Below are 21,542 nucleotides of genomic sequence, written 5' to 3'. Positions count from 1 at the left end.
CAAGCATGTGGTGACAGTGGGAAGGAAAAACTCCCTCTTAACAGGAAGAAGCCTCTGGCAGAATCAGGCTCAGGGAGGGGCAGCCATCTGCCATGACTGATTGGGGTCAGGGTTAGGTTGAGGGTAGGGCGAAAGGACAAAAGAGAGAGAGGCAGAAATCAACACCGTGACACCAAATAAAAAGGATAAAACAGACTAAAAAAAGCAGGATGAAACAAATGGTTTTATCAGTGTGGAGATTTTTTGCACACATGTTGCTTCAAAGTTGAGTTTGGACTCAATAACTGTTCCAAGATATTAATAAGACTTATAAGATGTGTAATATTTGCCCTTTGTTTGATCACAGGAACAAACGATGGAACAAAACTTGTTTGGAGGGGTCCCCAGGTTTCTCACTCGCCCAAAGGCATTTTCAGTGTGTGTGGGCAAGGATGCCACACTCAGCTGCACAATTGTGGGCAGCCCAACTCCACTGATAACCTGGGAAAAAGACAAGCTGAAGCTGACGTCCGGAGGCCGCTTCAAGACTGTGGAAGATGGAGACGCTTATCGCCTGACCATCTATGACTTAACTCTGGAGGACAGTGGACAGTACATGTGCAGAGCTAAGAACAGCGTCGGTGAAGCTTACGCCGCTGTAACCCTCAAAGTGGCGCTGCCGACAGAGATGTCTCAGAAGGCCCCTGTTTTCATGGTGAAGCCTGCCTCTGCACGTGTTGTTTTGGGCGGTGATGTTGTTTTCCACTGCCAAGTTGCAGCTTACCCTGAGGCCAACTTTGAATGGGAAAAGGATGGGCGCTACCTGGGGGAGACCAGTCGCATCAAGATCATTTCTGAGAGCGATGGCAGCACTTTAAAGATCCAGTGCGTACGAAACCTGGACAGCGGCACTTACACCTGCAGGGCCCAGAACACTGTCGGCCGCGCACAAGCTGCGGCTGCCCTCGTTGTAGATGCTCAGGATTCCCACCGCCAAGCTGTAGATAAGAGCAGCTCCCTTCTCTCTCACCTACAGAAGCGCAAAGAGGAGATCTCCATCTACCGCAATGAAGAAAGCAGCGCCTCCATTTCTTCCTCCTCCACGGCCAAAATCACGGATGCTTTCAGTTCTCTGGGCCTGGAACACGATCTGCGAGCATCTGCCCTGGCGAAGCTTCCTAAAGGTGTATTCACTCGTACCTGCACCGTGACTGAGGGGAAACATGCCAAACTCAGCTGCTTTGTGACCGGTCACCCCAAACCCCACACTATCTGGAGGAAGGATGGAATTAACATCAGCGAGGGCCGCAGACATGTCATTTATGAGGACCAAGCTGAGAACTTCATCCTGAAAATCCTGTACTGCAAGCAGACTGATAATGGCCTCTACACCTGCAATGCAACCAATATGGCAGGGCAGACCTACAGCGCTGTGTTAGTAACAGTCAAAGGTAAGCTATTACCATTTTTGAGCAATCGCAGTTAAGAAAATCCTCCTGAATTAAGTTTTTAGTAAAGATATGTTTGCATACTTCTAATAAGTATGCAGGGAAATATTAAGGCTGGCTTTACCTTATTTTTTGATAATGCTAACAAATCTCAACTCACTTTCTGTCTGTAGTACTCAGGTCAAAGACCCTAACCCTCTGAAGATACAAATGTTTATAAAAAGCTCATACTTATGTACATATTTAATAGTTTAGAAGTCATGAATCCTTTTCTAGGAGACGTAAATGGTTTATTTGATGAGGATATTTTGAGCTGCATATTAATTTATTACACTGTTTATAACACTGTCATGGTGTATCTATAATCTGCAGCATCCGTTGTACTTAAATATCGTGTCCCCCATGCTCCAGTGTGACTCATTTGTATATTTTAATAGTTACAAACTGAGAGCAGTGCTTACTGGGAACTGTAATTACTCTTCTGAATCTTCTGGGTGTTGTTGTTTGCCTTTTAACAACAAGACTGAATTCTGGCTCATGTCCTGAAGTAAGGTGTTGTGTTGCAGCTATTTTCTGCTGGTGATGAGTAGTTCACAGTTGCTAAGATGGTCACTCACTCAGTAGATCACTTTGGCACACTGCTGATGTGACTTCCCTCAGGAAGATGTTGGTCCAGGATATGAAGCGGTAGAGTTGCAGATTTTAATTTCAGATATTAATTTCCAGTCAGTCCGATGTCGAGTGCCAAGCTGCCGATGTACCAGCTGAATTCAAAGTGCAGGAAAATTGGTTCTTTGTGTGATATTTTCCCAGCAATTTGGTACTTTGCTGGAGTTTTGCAGAAAGCTTTGAAATGGAAAGAAGTTTTACTATATGTGGCTAGAAAATAAATGGTAGTGTAATGGCAAATACAGTATCCAGCACATGAACTGCATGATAGTCTTTATATACCATTCTTTACATATGCACTGGAGAAGTAGTTTGCTAATACTCATCCATTTTCTTTAGTACTTGTCCAGTTTAGGGTTTAGGGTTGAAGTTAAGCTGGAGTCTACCACAGCTGTCAATGGGTGGATAAGCTGGATACACCCTAGACAGGTTGCCAGTCTACCACAGGGCTAACATACAGAAAAAGAAAGCTATTCACACTTACATTCACACCAAGAATCACCAGTTAACTTAAAATAAATGACTCTGAACTTTGAGAGTAAGCCGTAGTGTCCGAGAGAGAACCCACACAGGCAAGGGGAGAACGTGCAAAATTCACACATAAAGGCAGTGGATTGGAACAAGAACAAGAATATGAGATGAATAAGAGATGTTGACAGAAAGGATCCCATTCCTATCAGTGCACCTTATGTATTCTATAAATGTGACAGACTGTCCATGGTGTAACCTGCCCCTTGGATTTGGAGTTTATTGCCACTTCTGGTGATAAAAAGTAATCTTATGTTTGCTTTGGAAGCCATCCTGTATTTGAATCTTTGCAGTGCCTGTTTGGATGTTATTACAACCATGCTTGAAGCAAAAATATTCAGCATGGCAAGATGAAATTAACTCACTTAGTCTTTGGAGAGCACAGTTTAGGAAACATATTGGAAAACATGAATGCAAATGTTAAATATTTTATTTGGCTATACTGAGTGCTCAGGTTGAACTTATCTCACTTCTTAAATCAGATTTTCTACACTTGATTCCTGAATTTAAATGTTCTAGTTTCTCTCACTTTATTGATATTTCATTAGCCTGACATATATTTGAATATGTGGGTAAATACATGTAGAAGTTGAAAGTGTGATGTAGTTCAGCTTTGGTTAAAGATTCTGTCATATTTCCTTGTGCCAGAACCCAAGGTGCCATTCAGGAGAAAGCTGCAGGATGTGGAGGTGCAGGAAAAAACCTCAGCCACACTCATGTGTGAGGTGCCTCTTAGTTCCACTTATACCAACTGGTTCATGGAGGAAACGCGACTGCAGCAAAATGCTAAATATCGCATGGAGCAGGACGGCACCCTCCGTCGCCTCACCATACACAACGTTACCACCAACGACGATGGAGTTTATATATGCGAGATGAAAGAGGGCAGTCGCACTGTGGCTGAGCTCACAGTCCTGGGTACGGTAGAGACTCTTTTTCTTTCCACTGTTCTTCTTCAGTGTTTGTGCACTTATCAAGTGTAATTACAATTGTCTATATGGGTTTAATGTAAATATTACATGCATCTCATGTGGATACGTAATGCGACATGACCTGGTCTGTGAATGTTTACTACATTGGACCATTATTTACTGCTATATCTATTTGAAAAATGCAGTTTTCAGTTCTGTTTTCTTCATCTCAAATCAGTTTCTTCTTATATCTCAGGTAACATAACTAAGAAGCTTCCTCGGAGGACAGTAGTTCCTGTTAGCGACACTGTCATCTTCTGCGTGGAGCTGGAACATCCCTATCCAGACGCCTACTGGACTCGCAATGGCGAGAAGTTAAAAGAGGATTCACGTATTTCAATCGGCTGCGTGCTTAGACAGTACACACTCACAATTAGAGATTGCCAGGCAGAGGACTCTGGAGAAGTGGCGTTTGTGGCTGGAGACTGCAAGACATCCACCCGATTCTCAGTTACTGGTGGGTTAAATGTTGTTTGATACATTCTAATGATATCTGTAGTAAATATATACAAAATATCTTGTGGCGATTGATTTAAATTCAATTTATTTTATTTATATAGTGCAAAATCATTTCAACAGTTGCCTCAAGGCGATTTTTATTGTAAGGTAAAGATCCTACAATATTAGAGAGAAAACCCAACAATCAGACAACCCCCTATGACTAAACACTTGGCAACAGTGGGAAGGAAAAACTCCAGCCATCTGCTGCAATCTTTTGGGGATGAGGGGAGGGTGACAGGACCCTTTGGTACAATAATGAACCAAACATTTATTGAATTATACAAAACAGTGTATCTCGATATATTTCTTGTTGTTAGGTCAAATATCAGCATATATTATGTAAATACAAAAGAAGAACTGAAACTAGTACTCCAACTAAATAACATCACAATATTTTTCTCTAGCTGCCCGGAAGCATCCTCCCGATCCCCCAGTTGACGCTGTGGTGCAGAACAAAACAGAGTCCTCCATCACCATTCAGTGGTCTCCTCCTGATAGTGACCGCCCTGTCCCCATCAAAGGCTACGTTGTAGAGCGAAGGAAGGTTGGTACCCAAATGTGGCAGAGGTGCAATGCTGAAGAAACCATTGTCACAACAGAGTTTACAATCTGCAACTTCACTGAAGAAGCTAGCTACCAGTTCCGTATCTCTGCCATTAATGACTTTGGGCAGAGTGCCTACCTGGAGGTACCTGGAACCTTCTACCTTGGTAAGACTGAATTCTCTGTGATTGTTGTCATTTATGTCTATGTTTGGTTTTTGTTCTTCCTTCTTAAAATCCTGTTTGCGGGCCTCTTTTCAGAACCCACTGCAGAAATCAGAAAAGGTCTGATTAACAGCACTGCAGTCTCCGGTGAGGAATTCTCCATCTCTGTCGAGCTGTCTGCTGTTTGCTCAGGCTTCTGGTCCCTAAACGGACGCCTTTTGCGCAGCGGAGCCGACTACCTCATCACCAGGTCAAAAAACATACACACATTGCTCATCCGAGTTGTGACCATGGAAATGAATGGAACTGAAGTCAAGTTTGTGGGTGGAGGCTCACAAAGCAGTTGCATCCTCAATGTGAAAGGTACATACTAGAGAAATGACCTCAGTCCTATTAATTTGTGTCTTTTTTTGTGTTTTTTTTCTTCCAATCAGTAATACCCTCTTACAGTGCCACGTTGTTTTCAGCCCCTTCTGTTAGGTTCACCAACAAATCCGATCATCTAGAGGTGGTGACCTGCAGTGCCCAAGCCACTGCTCAGCTGACTGTTGAGGTGTCAGATTACGACACACAGGTTAGTGATAGAAATATGTAAATAATTTGTTTTAGTTTTTGCCTTTACAGACTCTATTAAAACAGCTGTTTTAATATAACGTTTAACGTCTTTTTGAAAGAGCTTTGTAGATGTGTCAATAGGATATTTAATTATCCTAATTCTACGTCTACATATTATTATTGTAGGGTCTACCTTACAATATAAAGCTCTTTGAGGCGGCTGCTGTTGTGATATGGCGCTGTATAAATAAAATTGAATTGACCTGACAAAGACAAAGAGCTTTACTTGAGTAATTTACTTAAGTACTGGTTTAATGTACCGGTACTTGTATTTTAATTTAAGCACTTCTGTGTAGTGTTACTTCCTGCTTCTACTCTACAATATTTTGATTCAAATTCGACATGATTAATGTGCTTACTTTAGGTACCTCAAATTATATTTTGACTATACAACTTGTGCACTATTAGATTACTTAATAGGATTATAACTTTTACATCTGTATACATTTTTTTCATTTTACCTAACACAAAATTCTGTTTTAACTCTTGTGTAACACAACTTTTCACTTTTCATTGAATACTCAAATTTCCTGTGACCGCCTTGTTCTTTGTCCTCCAATGCTACACCCTTGGTGCACCCTTTTCTGAATAATCTGCAAATGAGACACTTTTGTGTTTGAGTAATTCCAGTTAACATTAATAGCACATGTATGTGTTTGTGTGATCCTAACCTGTTTAATTTGGAAAGCATTTCTGTATTTCTTTCTTCAGGTGGTTTGGACGAAGAACGGACGGGAGCTAAAAATGGGCAAAAAGTATGAATATGTGCTTAATGACCGCAAGAGGATCCTGATGGTACACAACGTCACTGAGGAAGATGTGGGCATTTATGATTGTGTGTTACCTGATGACAAGATGTCCATGCAACTCACTCTTAAAGGTATGTGTAAAAATTGCAGCTAACTTTACATCATTTGTTGCTTCAAATCACAATTAGGATTTTCCAGAGAGGATTTTTGTAATAGGAACTAGGTTCAGGGTGCAAAACACCTCAAATGATTTACTGGAATGTGAGCTGCTCTGACTGGTTTTATCTTTGAGGCATCAAACAGATTCATTAGCTTGTCTCAAAAGAAACTGCCCGTGCTTTCAAGGACAAAATAAAACAGGCAGAAATGGTCCGCTCTAATTCAAGTATGCTCTCTGTTTATTTTTCTGTTTTTAACTGTAAATGAATTTCCACATTAAGTGACTTCATCCTCACTCTAACCCATTACCCGAGTATTCCTGCCATTAAAAAAACAAAAACAAAAAACCCCATAAAAATGTGAAAGCCTAAAAAATTTAAATGCAAGAAAAAAACATCCATTAATTACAGGTGACATGTTTTAGATGAGTTTTTTCTAATGTAAATATCTCATAAAAACACAAGAACATCATCCACATGTCACATGATATGGACCCACAGCATTATACAATTCAAAGTAAAGTTAAAGAAAGTTTCTTCATCCTCTGCTGATCAACCCTCTGACCTGTGATGTGCTTTCTTATATTTAACGGGTCACTGTAAAGTGGCTGCTATCGGTTGGAATTCATGTATGATAATTTAATAACTGCTTCCTTTTACTTTATTAGAAAGGAAAGGAAAACATGTTTAGTCCTTTTGTTTATTTAAATGTTTATTTTAAATTAATTGAAAATAAATCCTGAGAAGAAACTGCTTCTCAGGCTGCCCCTGTTGTTGGAAGTGGTTGGGCCGTGGCCAACCCTCTTCCTAAACATGAGCTCCTGCGTTAACAATCCAACCAAACTTTTAAAAAAGACATTTAATTTTATTATTACACATAAGTCACATGGTAACTTTTTATTGCTTTTCCCTCCCTAAGATGAACCTGCCAAATTTCTAAACAAAGCCAGAGGTACCATGGGAATGTCATCGACTCTCAAAGGAGATCTTGAGCTGAGCTGTGAGGTTTCATCTGCCAGTGCTGCTGTTGTGTGGAGAAAAGATCAAATGGAAATCACTGAGGACCAAAGAACTACCATCATCTCCAAAGGGACTCAAAGGAAACTCATTATCAAGAGTGCCAAGAAGATTGATGAAGGACATTATTCGTGTGAGACAGCAGCTGACAAAATCACATTCCAGGTTAAGATAAAAGGTAACACTGCATGATGGCACAAGGCTGGGTTTTTTATGTTGATTTGGGAGTATTTGATGGCACAGAAACTTCTTTTTTCCTCACAGAAACTCCAGCTGTAGCTGCCTTCTCCAACAAAGAGTCAGTCCAAAAGGAAGTGAAGGCCACTCTCTCCCAAAAAGCAACTCTTACTTGTAATGTGTCAGATAGCAAGACAGAGGTGAAATGGTACAAAGATGGCAAGCTGTTGATATCCAGTAGGACCATATACTCAGAAGCAAAAGGCAACACTCGCCAGCTGGTGATTGAAAAGGTGGAGAAGAGTGATGCTGGAGAGTATACCTGTGAAGCTGGAGGGGACAAGCTAGTCTTCAAGATATTTGTCACAGGTGGGACAGCCTGGTTGATTCATTTAAATCTAAAGATTTTTAATCTTTATAAATGTATAAAATTCATAGTAATGCTCATGGTGTACATTTAATCATCTAAACCATCCACTATCTTGAAGTGCCAAAAATATACATATTTAGATTTATCATATCATCCTATCAAGCGCTAAGTGTGTGTTTCATATTTTGCCTCTAAATTATTCCAATCATCTGTGATTTTAAAGCTTATGACAGCACTGCTCTTCTTACTTGTGTTACCCTCAGATTCCCAGTCAGCTTTCATCAACAAGGAGTCTATTCAGAAGGAGGTTAAAGCCATGCTTTCCCAGAAAGCCACGTTGAGCTGTGAGGTGGTCGATACCAAGACAGAGGTGAAGTGGTACAAGGATGGCAAGCTGCTGACTTCCACCAAGACAATCCATACTGAGTCAAAGGCCAAGAATCGCCAGCTGGTGATCGACAGTGTGGAGAAGAAGGATGCTGGAGAGTACATCTGTGAGGCTGGGACTGAAAAGCTTGCCTTCAAACTACAGGTGGCAGGTAGGGGCAATGATCTAACTGGTTTGATTCATGGGGCTTGCAGGTGCTGCAGAGAGAGAGAAATTTATCATCCATATTCATGGTCTCCTCAGACACACAGGTCCAGTCAGCTTTCTCTAATAAGGAGTCAATCCAAAAGGAGGTAAAAGCCACCCTGTCACAGAAAGCTGTTCTATGCTGTGAGGTATCTGATAACAAGACAGAAGTGAAGTGGTACAAAGATGCCAAGCTGCTGAGCTCCAGCAGGACAATCCATACTGAGTCAAAGGGCAAGAATCGTCAGCTGATGATTGACAGTGTGGAGAAAAAGGATGCTGGAGAGTACATCTGTGAGGCTGGGACTGAAAAGCTCACCTTCAAACTGCAGGTGGCAGGTAAGATCTTTTGAAATCATAGCATTACTTAGTTTCTATATTTTGAATAAATATCATCTGATGTTTTTTCCTTTCATGACTCCTCGTTCAGAGGCCCAATCAGTCTTCTATAATAAGGACTCTATACAAAAGGAGGTGAAAGTCACTTTGTCCCAGAAGGCCACTTTGAGCTGTGAGGTTTCTGATTCCAAGACAGAGGTGAAGTGGTACAAAGATGGAAAGCTCCTGTCCTCTAGCAAGACTATCCACACAGAGTCTAAGGGCAAGAATCGTCAGCTGGTGATCGACAGTGTGGAGAAGAAGGATGCTGGAGAGTACATCTGTGAAGCTGGGACTGAAAAGCTTGCCTTCAAACTACAGGTGGCAGGTAGGGGCAGTGCCCTAACTGGTTTCTAGTTTTTCCTCTTGAGTTATGCGCCTTACAGATATTAAACCTATTTGTTTCTGGACAGCAAAGAATTTGAATTTATTTTCATGGTTTCCATAGACACACATGTCCAATCAGCCTTCTTTAACAAGGATTCAGTTAAGAAGGAAGTGAAAGCCACCATCTCCCAGAAGGCTGTCCTGAGCTGTGAAGTAGCCGACGCCAAGACAGAAGTGAAGTGGTACAAGGATAGCAAGCTGCTGACTTCCACCAAGACAATCCATACTGAATCAAAGGCCAAGAATCGCCAGCTGGTGATTGACAATGTGGAGAAGAAGGATGCTGGAGAGTACATCTGTGAGGCTGGGACTGAAAAGCTTGCCTTCAAACTACAGGTGGCAGGTAGGGGCAATGATCTAACTGGTTTGATTCATGGGGCTTGCAGGTGCTGCAGAGAGAGAGAAATTTATCATCCATATTCATGGTCTCCTCAGACACACAGGTCCAGTCAGCTTTCTCTAATAAGGAGTCAATCCAAAAGGAGGTAAAAGCCACCCTGTCACAGAAAGCTGTTCTAAGCTGTGAGGTATCTGATAACAAGACAGAAGTGAAGTGGTACAAAGATGCCAAGCTGCTGAGCTCCAGCAGGACAATCCATACTGAGTCAAAGGGCAAGAATCGTCAGCTGATGATTGACAGTGTGGAGAAAAAGGATGCTGGAGAGTACATCTGTGAGGCTGGGACTGAAAAGCTCACCTTCAAACTGCAGGTGGCAGGTAAGATCTTTTGAAATCATAGCATTACTTAGTTTCTATATTTTGAATAAATATCATCTGATGTTTTTTCCTTTCATGACTCCTCGTTCAGAGGCCCAATCAGTCTTCTATAATAAGGACTCTATACAAAAGGAGGTGAAAGTCACTTTGTCCCAGAAGGCCACTTTGAGCTGTGAGGTTTCTGATTCCAAGACAGAGGTGAAGTGGTACAAAGATGGAAAGCTCCTGTCCTCTAGCAAGACTATCCACACAGAGTCTAAGGGCAAGAATCGTCAGCTGGTGATCGACAGTGTGGAGAAGAAGGATGCTGGAGAGTACATCTGTGAAGCTGGGACTGAAAAGCTTGCCTTCAAACTACAGGTGGCAGGTAGGGGCAGTGCCCTAACTGGTTTCTAGTTTTTCCTCTTGAGTTATGCGCCTTACAGATATTAAACCTATTTGTTTCTGGACAGCAAAGAATTTGAATTTATTTTCATGGTTTCCATAGACACACATTTCCAATCAGCCTTCTTTAACAAGGATTCAGTTAAGAAGGAAGTGAAAGCCACCATCTCCCAGAAGGCTGTCCTGAGCTGTGAAGTAGCCGACGCCAAGACAGAAGTGAAGTGGTACAAGGATAGCAAGCTGCTGACTTCCACCAAGACAATCCATACTGAATCAAAGGCCAAGAATCGCCAGCTGGTGATTGACAATGTGGAGAAGAAGGATGCTGGAGAGTACATCTGTGAGGCTGGGACTGAAAAGCTTGCCTTCAAACTACAGGTGGCAGGTAGGGGCAATGATCTAACTGGTTTGATTCATGGGGCTTGCAGGTGCTGCAGAGAGAGAGAAATTTATCATCCATATTCATGGTCTCCTCAGACACACAGGTCCAGTCAGCTTTCTCTAATAAGGAGTCAATCCAAAAGGAGGTAAAAGCCACCCTGTCACAGAAAGCTGTTCTATGCTGTGAGGTATCTGATAACAAGACAGAAGTGAAGTGGTACAAGGATGGCAAGCTGCTGAGTTCCAGCAGGACAATCCATACTGAGTCAAAGGGCAAGAATCGCCAGCTGGTGATTGACAGTGTGGAGAAGAAGGATGCTGGAGAGTACATCTGTGAGGCTGGGACTGAAAAGCTGGCCTTTAAGATACATGTGCAAGGTATGCCTCTATGGATGTCACACTTATAATAATATAGTGTAACGTGTAAAACATATTTTAGATCGTTTAATGCAAAGGCTTCTTCACAAAAAAGTGTTTTTGTGTTTGCATTGAATACATTGTTGGTTGCTTCAGTTGTGGGATGTAGTATTTGGTTTAATTTGATAAAAAATTGTTGCAGCCTTTGAGTAGAAAATTGAGTTATGTTGTTCAAATGACCTGCTGAGCTCCATGTTTTGGTCTCTGGTTACAAGATCTGGTATCTTTAGCTGGTTATTTGCCAGGTTCTAGTTATCTGAGTTATCATGCATTTGCTGTGCGTTTTTGTGTGATTTCAGTTGAACTGTTGTTTTTGTACAGGTAATTGTACTGTCACCTTACTCCATTATAGTTGATAACAAGACAGAGGTGGAATGGTAAAAAGATGACAAGCTGCCAAATCCCAGCAAAGCAGATCACATGGATTCAAAGGGCAGGATTACTTAAATGGTGATTGACAATGTAGAGAAGAAAGATGCTGGAGGTTATATGTTAAAAGCAAGTGAAAATTGGGGATGTAACATACAGGTTAAGTGTTTTAACACCTAAAAGAGAAGTACATGCAAATTATATAACAAAAACTATGTAATAGTTATTGTCATTGCTGTTATTTTAGTAACTATTAAAAGTGAATATTACAGTAACTCACTGACTCCTGAATCATCAAGCATCATACATCAATGTTGAATTTATAGAAAAAACTGTTGCAAGACAGATGATTGTCTAGGCTCTTTGTGTTGCTCTGAGTGGAGATGAGCTGAAGGTGGTGGGCACTAAGTTTGGAGCTTTCAGGTGGGGCATTGTAAAGACGTTGTAAGAAAAAGGAGAGTACTGGAACACAAAGCAAAAACATGACAATAATCATGCTCTTATAATATTCTTTGGTTGTGAAAATTGTAATTTAGACATTATAGTCAATCAGCTGATCTGACTCGTCATTTACATAGATTTATACATTTATAGAGATTTTTTTAAATACTTTATGAAATCTTTGTTTAGGTTTATTTTCCTGACACCTGAATTGAGTAAAACTGTAACAGAAACTCAATGAAAGATTTAGAAATTTTTGTTTTTGGTTTGGTGGAATTGCAGATGTTTTCACATATTTGCATATTTTGTGGTCATGTTAGATTTTAGCTGTTAAATATTGTTCCCTGGTTTTGGCTTTGCTATGTATTTATCCACTTTGTTGCTATGAAAATTGATTTTCTAGGTTATATTTATCTCACATCACACTTAAACTTGCTACATTGCCATGACATTAATCACTGTTATTTCTGCAGAGATCCAAGTGAAGTCTGCCTTCTCCAGCAAAGAGTCTATCCAAAAGGAGGTGAAAGCTACTCTCTCTCAGAAAGCCACTCTCACCTGTGAGGTATCTGATATCAATACAGAGGTAAAATGGTACAAGGATGGCAAGCTTCTGACCACCAGCAAGACAGTTCATGTAGAGTCAAAAGGCAGGAGTCGGCAGCTGGTGATCAACAGTGTGGATAAGAAGGATGCTGGGGAGTACATCTGTGAGGCTGGGTCTGAGAAGCTGCCCTTTAAGATACAGGTGTTAGGTAAGCTCAATAAGTTGTCTCTAGTACTTTCCTACTGTATGTCAATGAGCTTTAAAATAGTCTTGTTGTGTAGTATTTCTGCCAGATTGCCTCGTTTGTATCCAGTAAGTTGAGTCATAGTTGCTTAAAGTTTTTTTGCATTTCACATTGATTGATGTTTTTTTTGTCCATTTGCTGGTCAGAAGCCCCAGCTGGCTTCTCTAACATGGAGTCAGTCCAGAAGGAAGTGAAAACTTATCTCTCACAGAGAGCCACGCTTAGTTGTGAGGTTTCAGATTCCAAGACAGAGGTAAAGTGGTACAAGGATGGCAAGCTGCTGACTTCCAGCAAAGGAGCCCACATGGAGTCTAAGGGCAAAACTCGTGAGCTGGTGATAGAAAAAGTGGAGAAAAAGGATGCTGGAGAATATACGTGTGAGGCTGGAACAGAGAAGCTGGTATTTAAGTTGCAGCTAACAGGTAAATTTATTTTAAATATAACATGTTGCCAATGGATTACCACTTATTTGTACAAAGTACTGAAAATAAGTTCTTCTTTCTAGATTTAGCCATAAAGTTCCAGAAGAAATCTGTCAAGGACACATGCGTGGTTCAAACAAGTGAAAGCATTGTTTTATCCACTGAACTGACCTCAGAGGGCGGTAGTGTGAGATGGTTTAGAGATGGCATGGAGCTCAAGGAGAGCAGCAAGTATGAAATGAAAAAAGAGGGCCTTTCTCGTACCCTGATAGTGAAATCTGCAGAAATGAAAGACAGTGGAACGTACTCTTGTCAAACTGCGGATGATAAACTGGAGTTCAAAGTTCAAGTTAAAGGCAGGTCATAGAAAAGTCTTAAATACAACTCTCATGCATGTGCAGATGCAAGATTTTTCTTTGAACTTTTCCCTCTCATGCTTTCTTCTCAGATTCAGCTTTGAAGTTTGTTCTCCCTTTGAAACCTGCCACAGTGGAACTGGGAGGTACACTAAGCCTGATTTGCGAACTAAATCAAGCTTCAGGGGATGCTGTATGGCACCATAATGGCCGTGAGATTAAACCTGGAGGCAGGTTCTGTGTCAGAGCAGATGGTGCTAGGCGAATTCTCACTGTGACTGGCATGACCAAGGAAGATGAAGGAGAATACAGCTGTGAATGTAGAAATGACAAGACATCTGCTAAAGTCTCCTCTAAAGGTAATTAACTAGTTTAACTAAAAAAACGTCTTTCCAGGATGGAAGCCTTTTCTTTTATATAATTATGCTTTATTCCTTTCAGCACCAAGATTAGTGAGGTTGGTCACCAAACTGAACAACGTGGTTGCAACGGAGCGAAAAGATGCCGTTTTCAAGTGTGCCGTCAGCCCAGCAGACGTCAGCGTCAGATGGTTCCACAACAGTATCCTCATCGTTTCTGGGCAGAAGTATAAGCTTGAGCAAGGTGGTGGCAGCCACTCACTTACCATCACCTCAGTCACTCAGAAAGATGCAGGAGAGATAAGTGTTGATGCAGAAGGCAAAAGCTGCAAAGCTACTCTACAAGTGCAACGTAAGATAATAATGGGAATTATTGTTTAACTGTTTATATAAATGAACACATACTTCCATCTAACATTCTTTGTGTCCCTTCCAGATGAACCTGTGACTTTCAAGAAAAAGCTAGAAAACCTGACAGTGGAGGAGCAAAGCGAAGTGAGGATGGAAGTGGAGCTCAGTAAGGCATCGGATGAAGTCAGGTGGATGAAGAACAGTGTAGTGCTGCAACCTGCAGGAAACATGGAGATTCGGGTAGAGGGAGCTAAGCAGGCTCTGGTCTTCAAGAGTGTGACTTATGCTGACCGTGGCATCTACTCTTGCGAAACTCTGGATGATAAGACCCAGGCCAAGCTCAGCGTGGAGAGTAAGACTCATCAAGATTAATGTTTTAAATACAGAATATGATGTGCATAGCATACAAGAAGAAGAATGTCATTGTCATGGCGCTTGTTATCACAAAATCAGTCCTACGTGTTAACACTCTTTTCCTTTTCCCTTCAGTGAAGAAGATCCAGGTAATAAAGGGTCTAACAGAAACCAAGGCACGTGAAACAGAGACAGTAACACTTGAGGTAGAACTCAGTCAGGTCAATGTTGAAGGCTCCTGGAACAGAGACAGGGTCAAATTAAAGTCAGGGCCAAACTGCCATATCACAGCTCTGGGAAAGAAGCACATCCTGACGTTGTCCAGTCTCAAGCAGGAGGATGCAGGAATGATTTCCTTCCAGGCAGAGGGAGTGCATACTTCAGCTAAACTGATCGTCACAGGTAACGGTGGGCTCATGTTTGTCCTGATGAGGTCTAGGTTTCCTAAAAAAAATCCAGTCTAAAAAAAGTCTAATGTGCTGATTCTACAGAAGCTCCTGCTATGATCTCCAAACCTATTATGGATATGAGTGTTCCTGAGAAGGAGAAGGTTACGTTTGAATGTGAAGTGTCCAGAGCGAATGCAGATGTTAGATGGTTCAAGGTGAGAAATTATTACTGTCTGCTGATTTAAATGTGTGCAGTACACATGTAACATTTTGAATAACACCGAATCTGCAGGATGAGGTAGAACTAAAACCGGGAAAGAACTTTGCTATTCATTCATTGGGCCAAAAGCGCACTTTGGCCATCAACAAATGCTCCCCTGAAGATGGAGGCACGTACATCTGCCGTACTACTGATGATAACACCTCCGCCAAGCTCACTGTTCATGGTAATTACTAATTATGCAACAAAGTAAGGAAATCAGTAAGGTACAATTAATCTAGGTTCAGTAAAGTTTTCTGTACTTGGCCTCTTTTTCCTGCAGCCAGAGATATCAAGATCATCAAGAAGCTGGAAGATCTGGAGGTAATGGAGAAGGAGAGTGCTAAATTTGTCTGTGAAATCTCACACGATGAAGTGGAGTGCCAGTGGTACAAAGGAAACACAAAACTCAAAGCCACTGACAACATAAAGATGAGGCAAGAGGGTAAGGCCTCAAGAAATTGGAAAACCATTTTAATTAAGCTAAGCATGTAGTGCTACAGGATTTGCCTTAATAAAGATTGGGAATAATAAGGATGTTTTCACGATGATGTCTGTTTCTAATTCCAGGCAGAACTTATGTGCTGCTTTTCAAGTCTGCTACCCCAGAAGATATGGGTGAAATTAAGTTTACAGCTGAGAAAGCATCTTCAACTGCTAAACTTAAAGTGAAAGGTAAACGAATATGTGTTCTGTGCACTAAAATCGCATAACACTGAATGCATGGTTGCATGGTAATAGCTTATCAGTCCAATGCTGTTACACACCGCGATGTTCAGTGTGGCTGCAAATGGATTATTTCTTCTCACTGTGTTAAGAGCTCTTAGAAAATTGCAAACAATAAAACACACGTTTAAATTTGATGAACAGCTTGACTTCTGTTAGTCGGTTATTCTCCCAGAATGCGTCCACATCATTTACTGATACAAACAATAAAACTTGAGGAAGTATCATTCTAAGAGAGTCACCACATTGTGCCATTCTGCATATATTTATTCTTTCTATTGGTAAGATATAAAATCCATTTGCAACTTCACATTCACATTGTCACTCCTCATTGAAGCTTGATGGCAAAATGAGCACTCAACAACAGCACAGCTTTACAGTTTTATAATTTTATTCCAGAGGAAAAGCATTCTTTTCGTTTTTAATGTGTGATGGCTTATGAAGATTGGATCTCAAAATCTCCAGCAGTACAAGAATGTGATTTAATTGTGAAACAGATTACTTGTACCCACAATGCAGTATTGTTTCACCAGTGTTTTAGTCTATTGCTATGTGATTTCTTGGCAACATGCTGGCACCATAATATATGTTTTGTGGTTATAAATTAGATATTGTTAGGGCAGCACAGTGGAGCAGTTCATGGCATGAAGGTCCTGGGTTTGAATCCACCACCTGGCCGTGGGCTTTCTGTGTGGAGTTTGCATGCTCTCTGTGTGGCTTCCTCCCACAGTTCAAAGACATGCAGTTGGTGGGATTGGGTTAACTGGTGATTCTAAAGTGCCCACAGGTGTGAATGGTTGTCCATCTCTCCGTGTTAGCCCCAGGACAAACCTACAGGATAGCCTCCTGCCCTATGACACCTATGATAGGCTCCAGCCTAGGCAACATTATGACATCAACAATATGTGGTGTAGATAAGACTTCAGGGGCCTAAGATGCATTTGTGCCAATTTTTTTTTGATCGATTGTGAAGGAGGATTTTGTAGGCAAACAAACAGATTTTGTGTGTTATAGTAAGATGTACGGTAGCCCTGAGAGGCCAAACAGACTGCAACTTAAGAAAACACCAGCAATAAGAAAAATGCTGCAAAAGCACGGAAATAGGAAAAACGACAAAGGAAATAGGAAAAAACGGGTTTCCAAAAGCACAAGGAAAGGGTTTCTGGGGAGACAATAACCCGACGGACCAGTTGCAGGAACCAAAATATGCTAAGAATTGCGCTGGGAGACACTTAAAAGATGTGGAGGATCTATCGGTTTTGTGAGGAAACAAAAGATGACTATTAGCCTAAAAATCTGTCATCAATATTATATGAATCATGATAAAGCACACCTACAATGTTTTGGGTTCCTGCAACTGGTCCGTCGGGTTATTGTCTCCCCAGAAACACTTCCCTTGTGTTTTTTCCTATTTCCATTGTCATTTTTCCTATTTCTGTTTTGTTTTTTCCTATTTCCGTTGTTGTTTTTCCTATTTCCGTTGTTGTTTTTCCTATTTCCGTTGTTGTTTTTCCTATTTCTGTTTTGTTTTTTCCTATTTCCGTTGTTGTTTTTCCTGTTTCCGTTGTGTTTTGTGTGCTTTTGCAGCGCTTTTGTTATTGCTGGTGTTTTCTTAAGTTGCGGTCCGTTTGGTGTCTCACGGCCACCATAAAGATAAGATATTTAGTGCATCTGATTTCTATTAGTATGAAAAGATCATTTGATCCTGAAAGAGAATAGCTGTCTAGTTTTGTATCAGTTGCTGTAACTTGCATATATGGGCTAATTTTATGTTAGTGCCATTATATACTCTTTCTTTTTTCTTTAGCTTTTGCAAAACATGTTATATTTCAATGAAAGCATTAATATATCATCAAAAGCATTAATATGCAATACAATTCATATACCATCTGAAATTACTTTAACTTATGCATAGACACCGGCAAACCCTTTGCAGCACACATAATAGTTTTCATTGATTAAGTGTTATTGTTACTGTAGAGCTGCCTGTGAAGTTTGTGAAGCGACTCAGGGATAAGATAGCGATGTATAAGCATCGTGGTCATCTTGAATGCCAAGTGTCACGTGCCAGCGCAAAGGTGAAGTGGTACAAGAACAAGACGGAGATCAAACCCAGCAAGAAGTACGAGATCAAAAGCGAAGACCTGTACCGAAAGCTCACCGTTATTGATGTGGACTCTGGGGATGAAGACACGTATACCTGTGATGCCACTGATGACAAGACATCCTGTAAACTGCTTGTGGAAGGTAAAACAGTGGATTGTGACAATAGTTCATTTTAAACTTACTGCCACTGTAAATGTAAATACTTTCTCATTATATCCTCAGAAAACAAGCCATCAGTGTCCAATTCAATGAGGTGTATGCCAATCTGAAATAGTGTACTAATGGGAAATATGTGTATAATAGGTTGTTAATATGTTATCTCTCAGTTGTTCTATAACAAGCCTAACCTACTAAATTAATTAACATTGAGGTTGAAATTTTAAGATTTTTCTTAATCTAAATGAGTAACTAAATTTTAGTGCAACCTGTTTTTAGTTTTGCTGATGTGTTGAAGTTTTATGTTGGGAATTTTCTGTTATTACAGAAAAAAGGCCTTTGTGCATGTACCACCGTGTGGGGTACAGTGTATGAAGTCACAGGACGACTTCATACACTGTATGAAGATGCGTTGCTCTGGATAAATGAAAGTCTTATACTTAAATACAGTTATTTTGCATATGATGTGTGGTGTTTCCATCCTATAAAGTAAGATTTATAATTCCGAACCCATTGCTAATAGTTGGTAGCGATAATAGTTGCATACAGCCTTAAAAAAAATAAATCCCTTATATGAGCTATACCATTAAAAATTCACATATCAACTTCATTAAATATGGGCAAGCATATAAGCAGTCATATGTGTAAGGTCATTAAACTGTCATATCATATTTGAATATCATTGATGAATGTTTACACATGCTAATAGATCATCCAGACGGTTGTGCATATTTTAGCAAGTCAAGTAAACAATGTGTAGGGCTAGACCAATAAATCCTAACGGTGAATACATCAGAAAACATCACGAGAACATACTATAAACAAATCGTGTCTGGGGAGAATATTGATGAAGTTATATATTTGCACATCAAACATATCTCTCAATGTGAAGTTTAAAAAATAAACAAGCATTAAAACAGTACAAATCTGAGGGATCCCTATCAAGATTGTTTGCTTATATTTTGTTTTGACCTTTGAACTCTCAGATATCCTTATCAACCTTAAATTCCATCAATCTAAAGCTACACTTGTTAAGTGTGGCCTCAGGGTTGGCCTCAATTTTTAGTTCATTGAACATTAACTACAAATTTAAGCAATGAGATAATCTTAATATAAAAAAGAAGCACAATTTCAACAGTATGTCTCAGTTTTTCTACATGATATAGACATGCTGTTGTAGTAAATGAAATAAATCTGTCAGCACGACTCTTTGGGCTTAAAATTGTAAGTAAATGTGTAAAATTACATAATTTCTATTGTTTAATTACTTTGTTGCCATCAGGGAGGTCTTTGTCAACTGGAAACACTGTAAAACATACATACAATCCTTCTTTACATTTTCCAATGTTAAACAACGGGCTGGATTGGAGTCTTCGTATTGCTGATTCTGGCCCCTGGACTTTATGTTTGACACCCCCGCTTTAGTTCTTGTAAAATGACTTTCATGCAAAAAATGGATGTCATTTCTTAATCCCTGGGAAAGAATGTGAAGTATTTGCAGTTGATGAATTCTTTTCACTGATCCATTCTCTTTTTATGATCCCTCCAGAGCAGTCCATCAGCATAGTGCGGGAACTTAGTCCAGTAGAAGTCACAGAACCCTTTGCAGCTGTTTTTGAAGTGGAAATCAGTATGGAACTGGTGAAACCTCCTGTATGGACTTTGAATGGAGTTGCTCTGCAGGAGGGGCCTGATGTCGAAATGGAGAGAGAAGGCACGATGCACCGTCTCACTTTCAAAAAGACTAAAGCATCAATGACGGGAGCTGTACAGTTTACAGCTGGGAAGAGCAAATCTTTAGCCCAGCTCACAGTTAAAGGTAAATGTTTTCAGTGTTGTGTTCCCCCCAAAAATTCTGTATGTATACACAGAAAACTTCCATTAGATTTGAGCTGAGTCTAATCAGTCATTGTTGCTCACATTCAGAGCGCCCTCTTGAGATTGCAGAAGTTATTAAAGATGTTAAGGCGAAGGAGAAAAGTTCAGCCATACTCAGCTGCAAGTTCTCTGCTCCACCCAAAGAGGTTAACTGGTTCAAAGGTCGAGTACCTCTGGCAGCTTCAGACAAGTACAACATCAAGCAAGATGGTACACGTGCCCAAATTACCATTCACAGGCTGACTGAGGAGGACAGTGGAGAGTACCGCTGTCAGTCTGGACCTGCTGAGACCAAAGGCACACTTACTGTTGAAGGTACGTTTTCCAACTTTAAATTGTCAAAAGACTGTGTTTAAAATATGGATGAAGCCACCGTGACATCAGCCACCTATTAGTTCCCCATTGTCAAGCCTCGAGCTCAGTGTTTTCACTATCACCATCCATTTTGGTTCCTTGAAACCAGATGTGAGAATCTGACTGAGAAACCGAGGACATTGCACGCTCTTTGGCTAAAGATTTTCAATAATAGTTAATATTGATATTAGTGTCATTCTAATATCATTCTCAAAAGACTTTTATCCAAGCAGAAGTCTCTTTGCAACCAATAAAATAAATGCAGCACTTCCACGTTTGCTTTTTATTTCAGATCGAGAAGCTACATCCATCTTTTATACAGTCTGTTTGAATATCACAGAGTTCCCCTAGCATAAACAACTGATTTGAAATATTTTGTGATTGCTCTTCAAACTGAAACTGCTGTCCCGATTCATCTGCCTAGTGCGTGAAATCAAAATCACCAAGCACTTGGCCAATACAGAAGTCGATGAAGACAGCGATGCGGTATTCACCTGTGAGATTAACTACGCTGATGAAGAAGCTCAGTGGCTTCTGAATGACAAGGTGCTCTTCACAAATGAAGTTAACACCATCGCTCATGAGGGGAAGGTTCACAAGCTGACACTGAAGAACCTGGCACCTCAAGATGGAGGAACAATCACCTTTCAAGTCCGCAAGGTCAAAGAGTCTGTCACACTCAAGGTTAAAGGTGAGAGCATTAAATACAGTTCCAGAGTTATTTGATATTTCACAAATGAGGCTTTTATTTATCCCTCAATCACTGTTTTACTTTCTGCAGAGAAGCGCGCTGTGTTCCTCAAGTCACTAGACGATGTTATTGGAGAAGAGAAAGGCATGATCACTCTGGCGTGTGAGGCATCCAAGCCAAGAGTTTCCCCCACATGGAGAAAAGAGGGTAAAGTCTTAAAAGCTGGGCCAAAATATGAGCTCCTTCACACAGGCAAGTCTTTGGGCCTGATCATCAAGGATGCCACCAAAGATGATGCTGGGGAGTACAGCTGTGACCTTGGCACTGAGGTATCCAAGGCAAAGGTTACGGTCAGAGGTGTGTTTTTCTATCATTTTGTATATTTATTTGTACACACTGTTTTTCGTATATAC

General features: G+C 40.6%; 1 protein-coding gene across 1 annotated transcript in view; it reads left to right on the top strand.

Annotated features, from left to right (window-relative positions):
- obscnb (obscurin, cytoskeletal calmodulin and titin-interacting RhoGEF b) overlaps positions 1-21,542 on the top strand; it is a 65,255-nt gene that overhangs the window by 1,788 nt on the left and 41,925 nt on the right. Inside the window, exons 2-32 of the mRNA XM_086273535.1 lie at positions 347-1,430; positions 3,273-3,542; positions 3,792-4,052; positions 4,501-4,806; positions 4,900-5,166; positions 5,271-5,377; positions 6,130-6,298; positions 7,245-7,520; positions 7,607-7,888; positions 8,153-8,428; positions 8,521-8,802; positions 8,894-9,169; positions 9,290-9,571; positions 9,664-9,945; positions 10,807-11,088; positions 12,411-12,692; positions 12,875-13,150; positions 13,234-13,506; positions 13,599-13,865; positions 13,948-14,217; positions 14,302-14,568; positions 14,706-14,972; positions 15,062-15,174; positions 15,252-15,405; positions 15,502-15,663; positions 15,789-15,893; positions 17,925-18,191; positions 19,756-20,025; positions 20,133-20,399; positions 20,863-21,129; positions 21,220-21,486. Coding sequence (XP_086129661.1) covers positions 356-1,430; positions 3,273-3,542; positions 3,792-4,052; positions 4,501-4,806; positions 4,900-5,166; positions 5,271-5,377; positions 6,130-6,298; positions 7,245-7,520; positions 7,607-7,888; positions 8,153-8,428; positions 8,521-8,802; positions 8,894-9,169; positions 9,290-9,571; positions 9,664-9,945; positions 10,807-11,088; positions 12,411-12,692; positions 12,875-13,150; positions 13,234-13,506; positions 13,599-13,865; positions 13,948-14,217; positions 14,302-14,568; positions 14,706-14,972; positions 15,062-15,174; positions 15,252-15,405; positions 15,502-15,663; positions 15,789-15,893; positions 17,925-18,191; positions 19,756-20,025; positions 20,133-20,399; positions 20,863-21,129; positions 21,220-21,486 — 8,467 coding nt within the window. The 5' untranslated portion in view covers positions 347-355. The remainder of the gene's footprint in view (positions 1-346; positions 1,431-3,272; positions 3,543-3,791; positions 4,053-4,500; positions 4,807-4,899; positions 5,167-5,270; positions 5,378-6,129; positions 6,299-7,244; positions 7,521-7,606; positions 7,889-8,152; positions 8,429-8,520; positions 8,803-8,893; positions 9,170-9,289; positions 9,572-9,663; positions 9,946-10,806; positions 11,089-12,410; positions 12,693-12,874; positions 13,151-13,233; positions 13,507-13,598; positions 13,866-13,947; positions 14,218-14,301; positions 14,569-14,705; positions 14,973-15,061; positions 15,175-15,251; positions 15,406-15,501; positions 15,664-15,788; positions 15,894-17,924; positions 18,192-19,755; positions 20,026-20,132; positions 20,400-20,862; positions 21,130-21,219; positions 21,487-21,542) is intronic.

Source organism: Aulonocara sp. 'chitande type north' Nkhata Bay, linkage group LG18 (assembly GCF_057382095.1).
Source record: "Aulonocara sp. 'chitande type north' Nkhata Bay isolate Kocher_YH1m ecotype deep benthic linkage group LG18, A_spYH_male_GT1.1, whole genome shotgun sequence".
NCBI classification, from domain to species: Eukaryota; Metazoa; Chordata; class Actinopteri; order Cichliformes; family Cichlidae; genus Aulonocara; species Aulonocara sp. 'chitande type north' Nkhata Bay.
Note: the sequence above shows the minus strand (reverse complement) of the source record. Positions and strands in the feature narration are given on the sequence as shown.